This window comes from Saccostrea cucullata, unplaced genomic scaffold (assembly GCF_032062105.1).
Source record: "Saccostrea cucullata isolate Sc308-1 unplaced genomic scaffold, CSIRO_AGI_Scuc_v1 ctg295, whole genome shotgun sequence".
NCBI classification, from domain to species: domain Eukaryota; kingdom Metazoa; phylum Mollusca; class Bivalvia; order Ostreida; family Ostreidae; genus Saccostrea; species Saccostrea cuccullata.
This window is the reverse complement of record NW_026937303.1, coordinates 186,195-206,861: the sequence shown is the minus strand read 5'-3', so window position 1 is coordinate 206,861 and position 20,667 is coordinate 186,195. Positions and strand designations below refer to the sequence as shown.

Here is a 20,667-nt window from a genome sequence, read left to right as displayed (position 1 = left end):
GACATTTAAAAAAAGTACCAAGATATTCTTATTACTAAAAAAATTATCTAGTAATACTTTACGATTTTGTATGAAGTACCAATATTTTTTTTTTAGATTTTATTCCATTTTCGATGTCTGATAAATTGGTTTTGATACTGGGAACTGTGAGTAGTAATCTAATATGCATTACATATTGTAAAAAAAAATTTGTTTAAGTTCTTTTTCAATAAACATACATACTGTATTATATGTTTTCATTGTGTTATCATCATATGGTCTTAATCCAAGACAAACCGGCAGACATTCTTCACGTGTAGAGAAGGCGGGTAAAATAGGTCACATTTATCTGATAGGCTCTAGATGGGACAACCAGAAATGTAAACTTATTCAGTCTTTTCAATTTATTTCACACCCTGGAAGCTATAACTCCAGTATTTATTGGAAATTTTTTAAATGCAGTTCTTTTTTATCAACAATGAAGAAAGCCTTGTCTTTTTCACATATCTTTTCAACAGTTTTATTCTAATTTGTATTTTATTTCATTTACAGATGCAATGTTTGCTGTTTAAAACGTCAAAAGCAAACAAAACCTATTTAATAGTCCTGAGCCTTTGTATAGTTTAAAATCTTATTGATTAACACTGCAAGATTAAGGAATTCATGTAACTGCCAAATATAATAGCTCAGTAGCACTATTTCTTTACTAAGTCATGTACTTCGTTATAATCTTCTCATCTTTTAAACTTTTATATATAACTCCTTTAATTTAGGGAGAGGGCGTTATAAATTTTTAGAACTTGTGCCCAATCCCTTTTCAATTAGAATATACAATAAAATATGTTCAAACCAATTTAGAAATGTTGTTTTTGTCTAAAGTACAATCATTTAAACTTCATAATAACAAATTATTTTCTATATTTTCATCAGTAACTTGTACAACAGTTTTACAATACAGGACATCTTGAGGGGAAGGATGTTTAATGGGGGTCATTCGCCCTGTCCTCACACAAGGTAATCATTAATTACTCACAACCGGACTGACATAAAGGAATTTTTATCTAACGTCATACTGTCTCACAAACACAGGGTGGGGGTTCCCTAATTTCTCTATCATTCGGCACTTCCTCATTTCTTCCGGAGCTCCTCGATCTTTTCCACTAGTTTGGCTTTGTTAGCGCCTGACATTTCATCGACCTAAAGAAATACATACAATTATATAATTAACAGTACATCAGGCTGCATTGATCGCTTTATACATTGATATGAATACTTTAAATGTGTTAAGGTCGTATTATAGTTTCAATTTACCTCCGCTCATTAGAAGTTACAATTGGCGTTGATTCATGAGATATTCTTTTGCTTACACTGTATGTACATAATGTGTGCTAATTACAGTTTCTATCAAATTTACCAGTCAACCTCTGTTTTATTGGACCTTAGTTTTACCTTTTCTCCGTCCTTAAAGAACATAATGGTCGGCATACACTCTATTCCTATTTCCTCAGCAAGTTCCTATTAAAGAACAAAAGAACTTCTAGATAATATATAGAATTTATAACCGCAAAATCTGATCATGAGATCGGAAAATCAAACTGTTTACACAATAAGATAAAATAGACAACGAATTGAAATATGAAGATAAGAACAGCTTTCAAGCTTAAAAGTTCCTCTGGCATATATTGGTGTCTTGGGCTGATATAGGATGTGATATGGAAAAAGGTATGTATTATTCACTATATATTGAATTTGTTGACAATGTCATAGTCATAGTATCAATAATAGAAATTGCAAATATTGACATTAAACGAGACTATTAATAATATTGTATCATTTTTTTAATAAAAGTTTTCCTCTTTTACAAATTCTTACGTAGAAAATTCTTGTATATCTAATTAACCGAGAGACATTATTCTCCATGATGTTGATAGTTGTGTTTTGCTACAGTTCATATATTAGGGAAGTTGAAGTCATCATATCATTAAGTTTTGTTTATATTTTGCTAATGACTTCTTTTCCAAGTAAACATCCAGTTATGAAACAGAGGAAGTTTTTCATTCAAATTGTTAGATCATTGTTAAAACCCTGGATTGTGATGATTTGTATTGTTGAAATGGCCTAAGTTTTGTTCGGTATCTCCATATTTGACCAAACTCTGTTTTGCCTTTTATTTCGATTTCAAATGAATATATCGAATCCATGAATCAATAAATCAATATGTTGTTTCAAAATGAATAATGCTAATTGGTAAAAACTATAAGGATATTTAAATGCCGAGTTGAAGATAACGACAAGAGACTTCTTTCGTCTAGAAGTTTTGAATAAATTCTGTTTAATGTATATAAATAAATTGAAAGAACGGCTTATAAAAGGGCACAAGTAGTACATTTGGAAATTCAAAAAAAAAACAACTATTACCAATCTCAAAATTCCTGATAATAACAAATTATAAATAAATAGGTACCCTATCAATGCAAAATGTACTTGACTTTAACAATATCTGTGTGTGTAGATTTTGGAAATTTACTATTCCTACAATTTTTTGGAATTTATTGGGCACTATTTCTGTCAAAGGAGCGAATCTTACACATGTTTCAAAGAAAACATTCGTTGAATTAAAATCGGAGAAGGCACAAAAGAAGGAGAGGTACTTGACCTTGTTTGATGTGAATTAAACAACTAAATACTATAAGGCGTGTATGGCTTGACACGTGACATTCAGTTTTTGGATTTGGGATATCCCAATTTCATGTAAAAATGTACTTGGCAATTCAAAAATAGAGACTTCGGGGATTTTTTTTAAATTGGGGAATAGCGATCGCATCATCGTCTCCCTTCCCCTATTTGTTTCACAAGTAAAATCAGAATCGATATGGAAATGCTCAGGTCCATACTTACATTAGCTTCATCGACATCCACAGAGGCAAATATGACGTCCTTTTCGTACTCAGGGTCGTGGGCCAGTTTCTGACAAATAAGAAAGCAATTCTTATCTTATTCACATTTTTTTAGCCTGATATTCATTGTTAACCGAGGTATTTTTGCTCAAACGTTTTTGTTTTGAAAAAATATTTAGTTGAACTATTTTTTAATGGATAGTATTACTTTAAACATGGGTCCTATCACTTTGCATGGTCCGCACCACGTGGCCCAGAAGTCGATAATGACCAGCTTCTGTCCAGCTTTCCGTAACAGTTCCTCAAGTTCATCCTGTGAAATCAACAACCTTTTGAAGGGTCTTTAGCTTTAGGATGCATGGTATCACACATTTCTTACTGAACTAGCTATTATCTCAGATCATTTACCTCGTTTGTAATAACCAATATCAGTGTATAATATCAGTTCTTGGTATCGTTGTTTTTATTCAATTGATTATTATTTACCACTTAACCAAGTATTATCAAAAAGGGCAAAGAAGTTTGTTATAAACCTGTTCATGAAAGCTGACTTAATAAATTCATTTGCTTCTGGTTGAAATAAGTTAGAATGAGAAATACAACATAATTGAGTGACTTCCAGTTTATGAAAGAATTGGAAACCATCGACAGTGACAAAATCAATATATTCACAGCAAAAACGATAAGCGTTAAATCAAGAATACATGTATTTAGTTTTTTCAAATATGACTTTAAAAGCTACTAAAATTACACAAAGTCGAAATAAAGAAAATCGTATGTTTTACCTGAGTGAAAATCTCCTTCATTTTGTAGCGTTTTGAATCCTGATGAGGAGTTCAGAGGCAGACGATAGCGACCAGTTGCTTGGTGACTTCGTTAACTGGAAATAATCAATATCTTTACCTGTCACAATTCCCAGAATGGAAGATTTCAATATCTACCTTTATCATTATGTCACAAAGGCATGATTGTGAGCTTACAAGTTTAATTAATCGTGTATTGATTTTTTTTTACCCTTTTGCTTTTGATTAATAGAGATCTCAAAAACTGCATTATCGATCAAGTTACAGCATCCTCTCCAAGCCTTCCGTAAATATAATATACAAAAGAGAAAGGAAGGTATATCAAATGCTTTGTCATCTTTAGAAGCTGATGTCATAAGTTCCAAAACATTGGTAAATATTAAAATAACATATACTGAAAATCTTCTAAGAGTTAACTTTAAAATATTTGGACTTCGATATTCTTTGATTAGTTAGACGACTTAAAAATACCCAATCAACTTTTCAAAAGTGGTCTTGTCGTTAATACAAATAATGCAGATATAAGGTATAAAAGTACGCGGTAATTTGGTGATTCCCCCTTTATTGGAAATGTGTTAGATAATTTATTCGAATTCACCATTACTGTCCATAAAAAGGCTCTTCATTTAATGATGGCAATAAATATTGTTTAAAGATTAAAGTACTACGTGTTTATAATTTTGGTTTTTCTGTTTTGTCCTGTGATTTACTTCCTGGTAGTAATTATAAAGACATCCAAGGTAGCGAGGAGGTGAGGTCGCTCAGGTTTGTTGATATAAAACTTCTATGTCAATAAACCGAGCAGGGATTGACCACAATAAATCAAAACATAATCTCTAAATACACTAAATACTCTAAAGATACTCAAATGGTCATCACGACTTGGAATACTTTAGTTTCAGATAAAATGTTTGTGGTAGCTAAGAATTTTTGACATCTTATTATTTCGTCTAGTTTATTGAAGTAGATAAAGGCCTCGGTGCTTTTAAAAAAACGATGCTTCCAGTTTCTCCAAATCAAACCACAACCGAGAACCCCGGAAGCACAGAGATCCCGAGTATCCAGGATTCGGTCCCCGTAATTTTGTTGTTTATATTCGGAGTTTTTGGAAATCTGGCAGCGCTTCTTACTCTCTGTTCCAGATCCAAATGTCACGAATGGCGACCTTTCTACAGATTTGTTTGTGGTTTAGCAGTAACCGATGGTGGAGGGATTCTGATCTCTATTCCGATTTCGGAGTATCAGTATCTCTCTCGATTCAAGGATACGTTATCTACGCCAGTCTGTGACTACCTCGCCTTTATTTACATGTTCACCTTGATGTCCTCCGCCATGATTGTCTGCTGCATGTCTGCTGACAGATTTGCCGCCACATACTTTCCTATCCTATACAATACCCCGGCCAAAGGACGAAGGGCCAACATTACATTGGCCTTATTGTGGATAACATCAGCCATACTTTGCAGTTTACATGTTTTCGGGTTAGGATCCGCCAAGATATTCTATCCTGGATCATGGTGCTTTTTGAATTTCATTGATACAGATATCACTAAGAATGAGGTGTATGCGTACATTTATGCTGTTGTTGGTGTTCTAGTCGTGATAATGACAATTCTTTTGAACTTTGCTGTAATCGCATATTTTGTTTTTAAACGATTTCGAAGACAGTCTCCAACACGTTCTTATCAAGGCTGGCGAGAGTTTCACGTGATAATATTCCTCCTCACCATAGTGACCGTTCTGACTTCCTGTTGGTTCCCTCTTATGGTATTCCTTCATATATCTTTCATAAAAATGGACTGTTCTAAAATATTCTTTCAGATGTTAAATGTCTTTTTTAAAAATTTTCGAATTAATATTAAATTTGATGTAAAGAAGGACTCTTTTTATTGTACTTCATAACACATGAAGATTTTAAAGTTTATAGAGGACAACATTACAGAGTTTTCGAAGATGCGGGGTTTTTTATTGAAAGCCCATTTAGGATCTATGAAAATATTTTTTTTTATTCGATATAACGAATTGCCTAATAATTTTAAACAATTTAAATTTGTTCCAACAGCTTCTTTGAACTCGTTATAATGAATTTAATCTGTTAAATTCGTTATAACTAAAAATTCAAACAAATTTTAATACCAATTAAACTCGTTTTTATAAAAATGTACTGTGAGCATTGAGCTCACTAAATGATACCCCCGCCTCCCATAATGTCCATGTGTTGCTATATATTGTTTTACGGTAATGTGTAAAGAGGAATAACTCGTCCTATCAAATATTATCCAGAAGCTTCTATATGTGACGTCATAGGTAAACATATAATGGCAATGTCCATGTTTTGCTATGGGAAACCTAAAATACGTGTCGAATAAAAAAGTAAAATAGGAGGTGCACAATGACAATATGTAATAAAGATTCTGTGAAAGTTTCATTAAATTCACACAGTAGTATAAGAAGAGTTTCGGATAAGAGATAAAGCGTAACAGACGGACGGACGGATGTACAGACGGACGGACGGAAATCCCAATTCCTATATACCCTCCCACTTTTCAAGCAGGGGGTATAATAAAATATGCTAAAAAGTATTAATATAAACAAAATCTTTAATTTATTATAATGAATTAAATTCGGTAAAACAAATTCGACATATTTATTATACGCCCCGCTTGAAAAGTGGGAGGGTATATAGTAATCGGTATGTCCGTCCGTCCGTCTGTACGTCCGTCTGTCTGTTACGCTTTGGGGTACCCATCTCTTATCCGCAACTCCTCTTAAATCACTGAGTGAAATTTAATGAAACTTTCACAGAAACTTTATTACATATTGCCATTGTGCACCTCCTATTTTATTTTTTAATCCGACACAAATTTTGGGTTTTCCGGCCACAGCAAAACATGGACTTCTTCCATTATAATCATATGAGAGACGGGGGATATAATTTAGTGAGCTCATTGCTCACAGCACCTCTAGTTTCAGTTCTATTGGTCCTGATTGTTGTAATAGATTATGCGAATTTAATTCATTATTTTAAAAAATTGGAAACATTGTTTGAACAAATTCAACAAATTTGTTATAAATTATCAAAATCGTTATAAAGAATTATAACGAATTAAATTTGTTATAACAACTTCTTTGAGGTCGTTATTTCGAATTCAAAAATATTTTTGATAGTTCCTTATTGGGCTTTCGTAGAAACCTGATAAAAATCTCTTCTTTCAAACATTTCACAAAATCAACAGCAAAAAATATTTGTTATAAATATATTTTTCCATCATGGGTTAGACATTCACAGCCATTTCAATTTGTTTTGGGATAATTTGATTTTTTTCCCCTCTGCAGGTAAACATGCTTCAGCACGCTTCTGACGTCATTAGTGGAGAGGGTGAGACGGAACTCCTCTTGATTCGCCTTAGTCTCACAAACTCCGTCATTGACCCCTGGATTTATATTCTATTTCGGCGGGAAATGGCGGTTTTGGTGGAACACATATACGTAAACTGCACCACAAAAGTCTGTAAAACGACTAGAGAGACAGGAAAACAATACACAGAGACGGCAGTTTGTAGCCGAACAGAGAGAGGGACTGTGGGAAGTGTTTAAGCCAATCCTCTAGGGCAGGAACAGTGACCTCTATAATCATATAAAATTAACGGAAGTGTTCCAAAAAAAGAATGGCAGCTGTGTTAGATTTCTCAGTCTGTGTATTATTTCATGTATTCATTTCACTCATTTAACATTTATTAACATATAAGAAACAATTTTACAAAGTGCAAGTAAAAAAATACTGTAGATTTCCATTCTGTGCGATTTATGATTTTCCCCCCACTTTATAGCATTTTTTCATTTTTTTTATAATTCAATATACCTATGGTACACTTGTATACAAAATTCAATCCTCTGCTTAACGACGTTCGATCCTGATATTTAAAGTCTTAAACTTTTTTTGCCAAGTATATTTTTAGTTTCTACATACATAGCTTAATTAAATTTCAAATCAAAAAATAGGGGTCAATACGCTTCTTTTGGCGCTACAGTACATTTAATATGACCTTCTTGCACTGAAATTTGTGTCTTAATTAAAAATTAAATTTTTGACGTTTTCCCTCCAATATTTTATCCAGTTAGAGCATGAACAAAATGAACTCTAAGTTTGTTTTAAAAAAAGACACTTAAAAATTGTGACTAAGAAAAAGTTTCAAATTGCTTCGCATAATCAATTATTTGACCTTTCTGCACTAATAAAAAGTGATTTTTCTGGCATTGAAAATTTAATACGCAAGAAATTTATTTTAAAGTCTTAAACTTTTTCTGATTTTAAGCAAACAGGTCAAATTTATCTTGAATATTTAGAAAAGAATATCAAAAGTGGGGGTATATGATGAAAATCTTCAGATATTGCTAAAAAAGTGTCAATTTTACGTTAAAATTGGCTCAATTTTTTCCCGGATTTTCAGAATATATTGACTATATTTGTCACACTTTGTTGATAGAGTTCATAAGAAATAATTTAATAGATATTTCAGAACCAGCATAACACATTTCACTGCAAAAAACAGCTTTGTGTGCAACCAGGATGGAAAAATAGGAATCCAAATTTAACAGTACTGTTATAGTTCAAAATGGAAAAACTGATCATTTTCGTCTAAAAAACCTTCCGCCACAAAATATAGTCCCTAGCTTAATTCTATTTGAATGCAATTTAATCGCGGTTTTTTCATTGGATCTAGTTAAACTTGCACTGTAGAATTCAGATTTAATGTTAGAACTTAAAAATAATGCAGAATTTTATAAATAAAGGACCTGACCAAAATATGCTCAAAATCTCAGGATCGAACGTCCTTAATTGCAGTTTACTGTTCTGTTCAATTTGCAGTAAATTAAATCAAAGAGTTAAAGAGAATAGGATACTACTCATTTCCTGATCAGAGATAACATCTAGAAATTAACTTTTTCACAATCAATACATGAAATAAAAAAAATCGCATACAATGGATGAAACCTATGGAGATAACGAACAGTATTCAAGATCAAAAGTTCATAAAACAATACAAAATAGGAGCAGAGCAAACAAGGACCTCCAAAACATCAGAGGTGGGGTCAGGTGCCATGGAGGAGTGAATATCCCCTGCCGACCAGTCACATCCGTCGTGTACTCCTTGTCATGTTCGGGAATAACGGAAAAATCCGTCGGCAATGAAGTGTATAAATAATGGACTAACAATTATCATGAAAAACGTCAGTCAGCATTTGACACAATGATAAATTGTATTCGCTGACAAGGTCATTGTATCGACCATAGAACTTGCGAAATTATGACATTAAATGAGACTGCTGATATTCTTGTTTCATCGATTTGTTTGTCACAAATTTACCTCGATTTAGAAATTGTTCATACATAGAGCATGCTCTTGCGTATTGAATCAACTGATATACGTAAACTCCGTATGCAGGGGATGAAAATATGTTGCTGCATTAGTAAGGGAGGTTGACCTTAGGAAAGTTAAATTCATCACGTTTATAATAGAATTTGGTTGTTAGATTAGCATTAACGTCTTTTTCAAGTAAAATATTCAAATATGAAACAGATGTGTCAGACTCTGTAGTATCTTTTATCTCAAGCTCACCAGGATACATCGTATCGACATAAGAATGGAAATTAAAATTGTTAATTGACAATACGTCGTATTGACTTTATTTATACATTTATACGATGAGGAGAAAAGCACACGGTAAATAATATGATTGTCTTTCTGTAAACTTTTAAGGATACGAAGGGTGATCAAAACGTCTGCGAGCTATATACCCCGGTATTTACAAATCTGCAATTCAGATCAGAATGACATTTGGCACACACATTCATACACATGTTCTATAAATAGCATATGTGAAACATTTTGCTCCATGTTTGTGAGGTCACAATGTGAAAATGACGTCAATATGCAATATGTGGATCAATTGTGACATAAAGTGGTTAGTCGTACTTGAGAAATGAGAGGCCGTAAAGTTAATTCCTTTGCAGTAGTATATGATGATTTGTACATGGATTATAGAGACTAAAAACTTTCCAGAAGTTTAGTCAATAATTGATTGTTGTATGAGGCGCCGCTCTGCCAAAAAGTGATATCACCTGTTCAATTGGTGATAACTTATTCGAATAAATGGTATCACCTATTCAGATTTTGAAAAGGTGATATCACCTATTTGATTTGATCATCTATTCGAAAAGGTGATATCACTTTTTCGAATAGGTGATATCACTTATAAATTCGAATAGGTGATTCCTTTTGAATAGGTGAATTCACTTATTCGAATACGTGATATCACATATTCAAATTAAATAGGTGATATCACTTATTCAAATAGGTCATAATATCTTAGCATTTTGAATAGTTCATATCACTTATTTGAATAGATGGTATCATTTATATGAATAGGTGATATCAATTATTCAAATTATTCAGGAAATAACCACATCTCCCAAAGCTTAAGCTCCTTAAATCTCATTTACTTTCACTTTAGTTTTATAACTCATCGATCGTTCTTAGAAACAATGAATTAAAGCTTCGTATTTAGTTTTAAGCACCCCAGTAGAACTTGAAAGAGTGAAAGGCATGCCACTCTATTGTACCACAGCTGGGGTTTTTAAAAATTATATAACTCAAGAGGGATCCATAACATAAGGTATTTAAAAAGTTTTGGTGACAACTGGGCAGTCGGAACTTTCTTGGTTTCAGTGGAAATCTAGATAGTCTAGGGAGCATTATTTCTTGTAAGAAATATTAAAAGGTGATATGACCTATTCGAATTGGTGATATCACCATTTCAAATTAAATAGGTGATATGACCTATTCGAATAGGTGATATCATTTATTCGAATAGGTGATATCACCTCTTCAGCACGAATAGGTGATATCACCTATTCATTTCTGATACGCGAAATCACAAATTCGAAAACGTGAATCGAATAGGCGATATGAACTGTTCGAATAGGTGATATCACCTACTCAGTTTGATTAATTGATATTACCTATTCGAATAGGTCATATCACTTCTTGGCAGTAAATACCAAGACAATGCCTCTTATGTTTTAGTGAAGGAAGGGAGGTGTTTAAATATGATGTTTGTTCCGTTGTCCAAGCTGGAGAAGAGGTGTGTCCTTTGTTAAGCAATTTGATATAAAAGATCGCCAACTTCAGTTAGAAATATAGTTGAATTTTTTAACAATATGATTATTAATTTTTTAAAATATCATTAAATTCAGACTTTATCCGCCGATACTATTGTCAAGATTTTGACTATTTCTGTTAAATGGGTTGTTTTTATGATCGATACGTACAGGTCCCTTCTGAGAAAGCAGGTAACAACATTGTCTTCGTTTGTAAGGCTCGTTACATAAATTGTTTTAGAAGAACTTCGATTTACTTCTACAAATTGGTAATCCAACGAATACGCATAGTTCTCTTTCTTAGGAAGAAAATGTTTAAAATCATATGTTAGTTTTGAATATTTTTGATATCCAAAACAACCAAAATGAATTTGAACTAGCATTGGATTCCGAAACTTAAAAATCCTTACAAACAAAGATACAGAGTAATTTCAAGTAAATGGTAAATAATTGTTCAATCAAGCCGTAGCGAAAGAGAATCTTCAAGAGTACTGTACAACAAAAAATGTATATATTCGAGAAATGGTGTAAATAAGGTGTGGATACTTAAAAATTCAAGGGAACTTTTGTGCTATTAGATATCACAAGATTTTACCAAATCAACAGCTTAAAACATACGACTTTTCTACTTTATATACAATTATTCCCCACTATAAACTGAAGTCCAGGCTTTTAGACATCATTGACAGCTGCTTTTTCCATAAAAATGGAACTCGTAAATTTACTTATCTTAAGCTTGTCACTGGTCATTTGCAAATTTATTTTGTTAAAAACATTTTGATTGTATACATAACTTAAGTACTCTGGAATGACATAAAAAGATGCTTGAATTTCTGATTTGCATTATCTATGTGGTTTTTGGAAACCAGGTCCTCCAACAATCTATTGGAATTCCCATGGGAACTAATTGTTCCCTGTTATTAGAAAACCATCTTTTGTATTCATGTGAAGAAGAATTTGTCCGAAATCTCGTGAAAAGAAGGAAACACTTGTTGCCTTCAACTTGATCAACATTTCGATATCTCGATGATCGACGTATTGTCAATAACAATGGTAATTTAAATTCTTATGTCGTTACGATATATCCCGGTGTGCTTGAGATAAAAGATACCAGAGTCTGACTCACCTGTTTCATATTTCATTATTGGATATTTTACTTGAAAAGACGTCAATAGCAACCTAACAACCAAGCTCTATGATAAACATGATGGCTTTAACTTTTCAATCGTAAACTTCCCTTAGTTATGCAGCAATATCCTTTCATCACCTGCATACGGAGTTTATATCTCTCATTTGATTCGATACGCGAGAGCGTTCCCTAGGTATGTACGATTTCTCAAACGAGGTTAAATATTGACAAACACGTTGGTGAAACAAGAATATCAGCAGTCTCGTTTAAAGTTGATTTCTTAAGTTCTATGATCGATACAATGACATTGTCAGCAAACATAATTTATCAATGAGTCAAATGATGACCGACTTTTTCACACAAATTGTAAGTCCATTATTTACACACTGAATTGTCGACCGATTTTTTGTTATTATTCGATCATGCTAAGGAGCACACTTCGGGTGTGACCGGTCGACAGGGGATGCTCATTTCTCCATGACACTTGATCCAACCTCTGATTTTTTGAAGGTCCATGTTTGCTCTCCTCCCATTGTGTTTTGTTTTATGAGCCTGAATACTATTCTTTATCTCCATATATTTCATTTACACAATAATAGTATTTGTCAAGTCGATATACGAGCGTTTTTTTTTTTGGATATTATTTAGACGTTTATATTTACTCTATAAAAGAGAGATACATATTCATGAAAATTTGTCAGCATTTTATAAAGAATGATTAAAAGAGATTCTAACTTATAGGATAATTAGACAACTATACAGAATGTCCCAATACTTTCCAAGCAGCCCTCGTACCCCTCTGAATTCGATTTTTTTTTTTACCAATGCCTGGTAGTTCGGCTTAATGCTTAGGAAATCTACTGACATTGCATGTTAATTTCCAACTTTCATCTAAACAAGGAAAAAAAGATGACCAGCATTTCCATCGTCAGTTTTCCAAATTTATTTTGTAATATTACCCAATGAACTGTGTATGATGTTGATGTCTCCATGTTTATTCAATACGCAAGAGTATATGTATATTCTGAGTATGATTATTCTTAACATAAGCAGATCACTGAAAAGCATTTTAATGCATGGTTCTCAGCTTCCTCGTTTAAGTGAGTATTTTGCAAATTTTATGGTCGTTATTAAGAACTAAATTGCAAATTCTGCCTACTATTGTGTCGTTTTTTAGTCTTCATATATCTTGTAAATATACTATGCATTAGATCTGCTTACCCCGTTTAAACAGGTCAGTTTGATGTAAATAACTGTAGACGTGTATTTCAGTAGTAAGATTTATCTACATTGCATGATTGTTTTCACGACCTGTTTACTTTTAAAATTTACCCTTGAAAGAAACGGAAAGGGAGAGATCATAAGGTATAGTTTTATATATTGTTTTATAAATAAATAGAAATAAGTAGTCTGTATAGGCTCAGTACGAACCTGTGTTCACTGTGTCAAGCACCGTGAATAAATTAAAAAAATGTTTAATGTGTCAAGCATTGAAAAATTATTTTAATACCAATCATGGATAACAATATGTTTAGTATGTCTACCATGGAGGCTTCTTCTCAAATAATGACAGAAAGTTTAAATACGGTTACAGCAGGGACAAATGAATCTCTCGTAACCAACGCTATTCCAGCCTATCTGGTTTTTGTCTTCGGAGTCGGAGGAAATGTTGTTGCCCTGGTAGTATTACTTGTGACTGCCAAAACTCACAAATGGAAGCCATTTTACAGATACGTCTGTGGACTTGCGATCACGGATGGAGGAGGACTACTTATATCGGTTCCCGTGTCTCTCTCCATGTACGCCTCCGAGCTACAGAGAGAGTTGTCTCCAGTTCTGTGTAACTTTCAGATGTTTTGGTACATGTTTACTCTGATGTCGTCCGCCATGATAGTTTGCGGCATGTCATTCGACAGATTCTTTGCCACATATTATCCATTTCACTACAACAAACCACACAAAAAAATCCGAACAAACATAGTTGTTTTAGTGATTTGGGTAACTTCTGCTCTTATCAGCAGTTTACCTTTTTTCGGCCTTGGTTCCAGTCGTAAATTCTATCCCGGCACATGGTGTTTTCTGAATTTTATTGAAACATCCATAGAAGGCAACAGAATTAACTCCATTATTTACGCTGCTATCGGTATCATAATTGTCCTGGCTACCTGGACCTTCAATATCGCAGTCATTGTCTTCTTTATCTACAAAAGATACAAGAACGAGTCCACGTGGAGCGGATGGAAGGATGTGCATGTCATTATTTTTCTGATGACAGTGGTGGTTCTGTTTACTTCATGTTGGTTTCCTTTGATGGTAAGATGGTTGTAATGGCGACACATGACATTTTGAGAGTTGTTAGTTTGTCTATCTGATTATAAGTTTTCTGTTCTTATGACTAGAGCGCTGGAATTTTAAAAAGTGAGAGAGAGAGAGAGGGGGGAAATCATATACAGTATACGGGTACAAATGATTAACGATGAGAATACTGTGATTTTTATAGGAAATATAACGTTTCTCTTCTTTCTAAATTCTGTTTCAAATATCAAAACAGAGATTTGTTTTTTGTTTGTTTGTTTTTTTTTTTTTGTTTTTTTTTTGTCGAGTCTTATTGTAATCTGTATATATAGTTATTATGGTTGAACAGGCCTGCTCATATGTTAAAATGTTTATGTTTTTAAGGTCCATTTACATAGCTGTATATATAATTATTATTTACTGATCAGGTCAATATTCTGGAACATGCCTCGTTCGCTCTCACGGAAACCGCGGGTAAGACAGAGCTTTTGCTGACCAGACTGAGTATAACTAACTCTATAGTGGACCCCTGGCTGTACCTCATCTTCCGGAGGGAGAATTACTCTGTACTCGTGACCTGTGTCAGACGTCTGTCCGGCAAAGAGAGGGCTAGCGACTCAGAGGGGGTTCCGAATGCTGAAACAGTTATATCTCTTGACACTCGGAACAAAACAGATAGCGCATCGAAAGATTCAACTGATTGTTGTAATACTTATTAACCAGGCTTCTTTTGATGACAATGGGACAGAAAATACAATGAAAAATAATCTGTTATGTATAAAATACATGTTATGAATTTACAGTTAGCAAAAATTTAAATCTAAAATGGCTATTATTATACATTTTTCACAAATGCACGGGATTTTAAAGTTTCTTTTTGATTTTTTTTCTCCCTTGATAAAAACTGCTGAATATTCAGTTTTATCTTAGCAGATGTTTGATTAAATAGTAAAGCTTTTAACATAAATTATTTCTAATTGATAAACAAATGAGTAGTTCTTACGTTGTATATATTTTTTATAAATGGCCAATAAAACCTCTTAAAACTTGATTAAGACTTATCTTCAAAGTTACTGTCTGTCACTATGGCCGACATCCTATCATCTCTAAATTGGAATCGTTCTTGTGCATATGTCTTTCAATTTGTATTTACTGCCACCCGGTAAATTCAAAATTTACAATATGACATGTCTTTCAGATTACTCTCCTGTAGAAAAATAAATATTTGCTTTATGTCATAAGCAATTAACAATAGGATATATTTTAACCTGTAACAATCTTGATAAGTATAAATAAAATAGAATTTATAGATATAGGATGACAAAGCTGTCACCAATGGTTTTTCCAATTCTCAAAGAGTCTTGAAATAGCCAATCAAAAATTTGAATAACGAGTGGGATTCATGAAAAAGAGATGGTCTGTTGTCCAACCAAGGCACACCAGGATACTAGTTTATGCTGTATCATGATATACACTTAGCTTCTAAGTACCTACACATCTACTTCTGTAGGCGTATCTCATTCATGACGAGGTAAATCATGACAAGTACTTGTTGTGCATGACTGAATAGAATTAAAAGAATAAAGGTATTCAAACGAGGAAGAGTAAATATATATAAGAATTGATTGTTTGAAAGTAAATAGAGCATTGGTTAATTAAATGTGAAAATATTCACTTCAATTTCTGAACCATGAACACTAATACAGCTGGGAACAATATCAGCAAAGCAACAACAGATGCATTTACCAATATAATAACAACAGACGGGGAGGCTGAACCTCTAATTATCAATGCTGTCCCGGCGTATCTTCTTTTTGCGTTCGGAGTTGGTGGAAATGTAATTGCCCTGGTGGTATTACTTGTGACTGCCAAAACTCACAAATGGAAGCCATTTTACAGGTACGTCTGTGGACTTGCGATCACGGATGGAGGAGGACTACTTATATCGGTACCCGTGTCTCTCTCTATGTACGCCTCCGAGCTACAGAGAGAACTGTCTCCAGTTCTGTGTAACTTTCAGATGTTTTGGTACATGTTTACGCTGATGTCGTCCGCCATGATAGTTTGCGGCATGTCATTCGACAGATTCTTTGCTACATATTATCCATTTCACTACAACAAACCACACAAAGAAATCCGAACAAACATAATTGTGGTTCTCATATGGGGCCTTTCGGCACTCATCAGCAGTTTACCTTTTTTCGGCCTTGGTTCCAGTCGTAAATTCTATCCCGGTACTTGGTGTTTTCTGAATTTTATTGAAACAACCACAGAAGTTAACAGAATTAATGCCATTATTTATGCGTCGATTGGAGTACTCATTGTCCTTGCTACCTGGACCTTCAATATTGCAGTCATTGTCTACTTTGTCTACAAAAGATACAAGAATGAGTCCACGTGGAGCGGATGGAAGGATGCGCATGTCATTATTTTTCTGATGACAGTGGTTATTCTTTTCACTTCCTGTTGGTTCCCGTTAATGGTAAGATGCCTTAATTAGGAAAAAAGTGTGTTTGTAATTTTTTAAGTTCACTTCTCGATAAAGTTTATTAAATATATATATTTATTTTCCTTGTATGCATGACACATGTTTACATTTTACAGGAAGTCATTTTACCTGGAATATTATTACTGAATGCATGATAAAAATGTTATTTTTAATACAAATTAAATAAATATCTTAGAACAAACTCTCATTTCCTATGAAAGTTTCTTATTCTGTCCCTCATATAACTTTATTCAATTATTTACACACTGAGCTAATTGTAAGGCCATTATTTACACACTTAATTGTCAACAAATTACCCGTTTTTTCTGATCATGACAAGGAGCACACGGCGGGTATGACCGGTCGACAGTAGATGATCACTCCTTGTTTTGAAAGGTCCGTGTTTTCAAAATTTTTAATCTTTATTGGAATTTTTGGGCTTGAATACAGTTGGTTATCTTCATTAATTTCATTTCCAGTGTTTTGTATTGAAATAAGATACTTTATTTTTTAAGTGGCTATTGATTTTAAAGAAAATACTTTACATGCTGACGTTTTATTCTTGAGTATAGGGAATTCAGTTTTACTTTGATATACACAAAACATAAATTTAAAAAAAATAAAATGCATATATGTTTTAAGAGAAAATTCTTTTTTTAATTCATTTTCTCCAGTAATCTAATGCAACTAACGTGGGTCAAAGCAACACACTTTGTTACACCATTTTCTCAGTAGTATTAGTGGATAGATAAAATAATAAAAATACATTGTTTAACAAAAAGTTTTGATTTGAATTTCTCTAGGTGAATATTCTGGGACATGCCTCGTTAGCTCTTCCGGAAACAGCAGGTAAAACTGAACTTTTGTTTACCAGGCTGAGCATCACTAACTCTGTGGTGGACCCGTGGCTCTACATCATCTTCAGGAAGGAGATCTATTACGCCATTATATCAGGCCTCAGACGCTTATGTCCTAAAGAAAAAGAATTTCAATCGGACTCCGCTACAAACCCGCGGGCACCACAATCACTGAGTTCTGGGAACAAAACAGAGAATGTCTCCATAGACACCAAATAGTGTAGGGAATTTCGGGATATCATAAAATTGATTAATTCTTTAAAGATACACGATTGGGCTGAATAGACGAAAGTATTGCCTCTCGCATCCAATAAAAAAATATTTAGGTATAATGTTTACGGGAAAAGAATTGAAGCAGGCCTCCGCCCAGTTTCTATTTTTATTTTTTATCTTAACTTCATGTTCCATATTGATTTGTTTTTGTAAATATATTAAAATATATTTTATTAAGGCTATCCTTAAAAACTTTTGCTTGCCCTCTCCCGGCTCGGGGAAAATTATTTGGTCGGTACGTAGGAAGAAAAATCTCTTTTCCTGAAAATTTGGACAATTTGCTTAAGGCCTTTTCACAATTGGCGCACGAGCAGAAGCGACAAAATATTCGTGCGACCGAAAAATTTTGTCTAGGATCGTAAACTGTTGCCAAAATAATCGCATATGAAAAAAGTGTTCGTACGAAATGCGCACGATTTAAAGCGACTGTTGTGCATTAAATCTTGCGATATATCTTGCGTCTATATGCGACTGTTGTAGAATGAAAGCCAGTGTTGTAAGATAATGCGATAGGATTGCACGACTGATCAGGTAATCGGACGATTGAACGTGCGACAATACGATTGGACGTGCGGTGCTCGTGCACTCATGCATTCCATAGTACGAATGTTCATGCGAGTCAGAGGGCCGGGTATATATACCACCCCTTTCCGACGCTCTTCAGTTGACATAGTTAAGATGCTTATAATTATACATGCTATATATACCTGTTGCAAAGAATGGCAATTGAAGGTGATAAATCAACCAATGATAGTAAAACGTAGCAAGATTACATGAGACATGTTGAGCAACAGTCTCATGGTCGCAAAACACACGCAAAGACAGCTGCGATTCATCTTACGATCTTTAGAAATCGTACATCACTCTTACGAGTTCATAAAACGTTGTAAGACGTTAGCACTAACTTTCGTGCGTTGAATTGCAATAATTTGGATCGCATTTGGTCGGGTCTGAATAGTGTGCATGTTGACTATTTTGAAGAGACTTGATGCGACCACTAAAACACATGCAGTGAATGCGAGACATCGTGCAACGTATGCGAGAGCTCGTGCGAAGCTAAAATTTTCCGATCGCAAAGTGTTGTAAAGTGCTCGTGCGCCAATTGTGAAAGGGCCTTTACGGAATTCAAGGAATAAAAAGAGAAAACATAGAGTGTTCTGGGAATTTAAAAGTTTTGAGTCGGGGCATTTAAAGTCAGTCAGTCAAGAAGGGGCAATCAAACAATTTTTTTAAAGATTGCCTAATAAAATTGTTTAAGACATATTTAATTTATTTCAATCAAAATCAGAATTTTTTGCTATGAAAATGTCAACAGTTCCCAGTCTGAATGTTTGGATTCATTGGTGTCCATACCCAAAGCCACTAAAAGCTCTAAGATACAACAATCTGAGTTTAAAACAAAAAAATGGCTATTAAGTAATAAAGTTTATTTCATTAATGTTCTTAGTTTGGGGTTATTTTAAGCTGTTTTAATTGCGGAAATACATATTTAATCCAATGAACTAGCAAAACAAACAACACGATAGTATACTTTATTTTATGCCAGTCATCGTTTTTTTTTTTAAATGAGTCACCGATGCATGACTGAATTAATGGCCGATAAATCCAGATTATATACGTACCTTGTTATTGGTCATTTGCAAAATTATTTGGTGAAAAACAGTCTGATTGTACACACAAGTACTCTACAGTTGATATAAAATATATGCTCGACTTTCTGGTTGACAATATCTATGTGGTTTTTGTAGACCAGTATTGAAGTATCATTGTAGAAAATATCATTTTTGACAAGATTCTTTTTCATAAGTATCAGTGTATTAAATATCATCTTTTTTTTTAGATTTTGCTTATTTATAAATATCAATTTGTAAAGTATCTTTTTTTGACAAGTCTATTTTTTTTAAAGTATCAAGGTATTAAACATCTTCATTTTTTGCAAGATTGTTTTATATAAGTATCAATTATTTAATATTATCATTTTTCGTAAAAATAAGATTTTTAAGTATCAATGTATTATTTATCTTCACTTTTTGCAAGTTTTGTTTTCTTTACAAGTATAAATGTATTAAATATCATCATTTTTGGGCAAGGATATTTGCTTTTTAAGTATCAATGTATAAGATAATCAACTTTTGGGGGAAAAAAAGATTTTTGTCTTTTAAATATGAATGTTTGAAATATCAAATCTTGAAAAAAGTAGGAATGTTATACGATAAATGGTGATATTTGACCCAATGATAGGTTATATTTACTAACAAGTTTATTACAACGACTGTACAATTTACTACAAAATGCTAATTTTCTACAAATATTCCAAAACTGTTGCTGCCAAACTTTTTCATTTATATAATAATAAACCTTACATTCGATAGATATTGAACGTCTAAACCAAACTCCTCTCATGCGTTCCTGCTCATCACTCTTTCAATCCTGCTAAATACGTCTTTACAGGTGATGTTCAGTATAGTTGAAAACAAAGACCTGAGAGCAACCATCTCAAACGTTTAGCTAAATATGAAAAAGGAAAATAATTTCATAATTCATCTGAGTTTAGAAATATATTAAAGAATACAAAATTCAAAAGGTAATATGTGAACCACCTATCCTTTCCTTTCACTAAATCAAAGGATTTCAAATAATTAGAAAGTCTACATATTTGTTTTGGTTCCAACTGACAAGGCATGTAACAAGATTGTTTTGGTTTGTAAGGCTCATTATTGGAGTTTTATAAAGAGACTTACTTTTTACAATCGACGACTGACTTCTACAATTTAAAGAGATACA

General features: G+C 33.3%; 3 protein-coding genes across 4 annotated transcripts; 2 read left to right on the top strand and 1 right to left on the bottom strand.

Annotated features, from left to right (window-relative positions):
- Positions 1-485: 485 nt before the first annotated feature.
- Positions 486-3,799, bottom strand: LOC134247797 (thioredoxin-like). Its single transcript, XM_062730185.1, has 5 exons — positions 3,662-3,799; positions 3,085-3,189; positions 2,878-2,946; positions 1,429-1,494; positions 486-1,176 (listed from the first exon to the last, which is right to left on the bottom strand). Exons 1-5 carry the CDS (start codon positions 3,680-3,682, stop codon positions 1,108-1,110), a joined length of 330 nt encoding a protein of 109 aa, XP_062586169.1. The 5' UTR covers positions 3,683-3,799; the 3' UTR covers positions 486-1,107.
- An 861-nt stretch (positions 3,800-4,660) lies between these two features.
- LOC134247808 (prostaglandin E2 receptor EP4 subtype-like) lies at positions 4,661-15,316 on the top strand. 2 transcript variants are annotated; one of them, XM_062730199.1, is made up of 2 exons: positions 4,661-5,446; positions 14,694-15,316. In XM_062730199.1, exons 1-2 carry the CDS (start codon positions 4,676-4,678, stop codon positions 14,982-14,984), a joined length of 1,062 nt encoding a protein of 353 aa, XP_062586183.1. In that variant the 5' UTR covers positions 4,661-4,675; the 3' UTR covers positions 14,985-15,316. The 2 variants fall into 2 exon arrangements, with proteins under 2 accessions (XP_062586183.1, XP_062586182.1); XM_062730198.1 differs by lacking the exon at positions 4,661-5,446 and adding an exon at positions 13,413-14,283.
- A 322-nt stretch (positions 15,317-15,638) lies between these two features.
- LOC134247809 (prostaglandin E2 receptor EP4 subtype-like) lies at positions 15,639-17,974 on the top strand. Its single transcript, XM_062730200.1, has 2 exons — positions 15,639-16,747; positions 17,557-17,974. The coding sequence occupies exons 1-2, from the start codon at positions 15,956-15,958 to the stop codon at positions 17,827-17,829; spliced, it is 1,065 nt and encodes a 354-aa protein (XP_062586184.1). The 5' UTR covers positions 15,639-15,955; the 3' UTR covers positions 17,830-17,974.
- Positions 17,975-20,667: the final 2,693 nt, after the last annotated feature.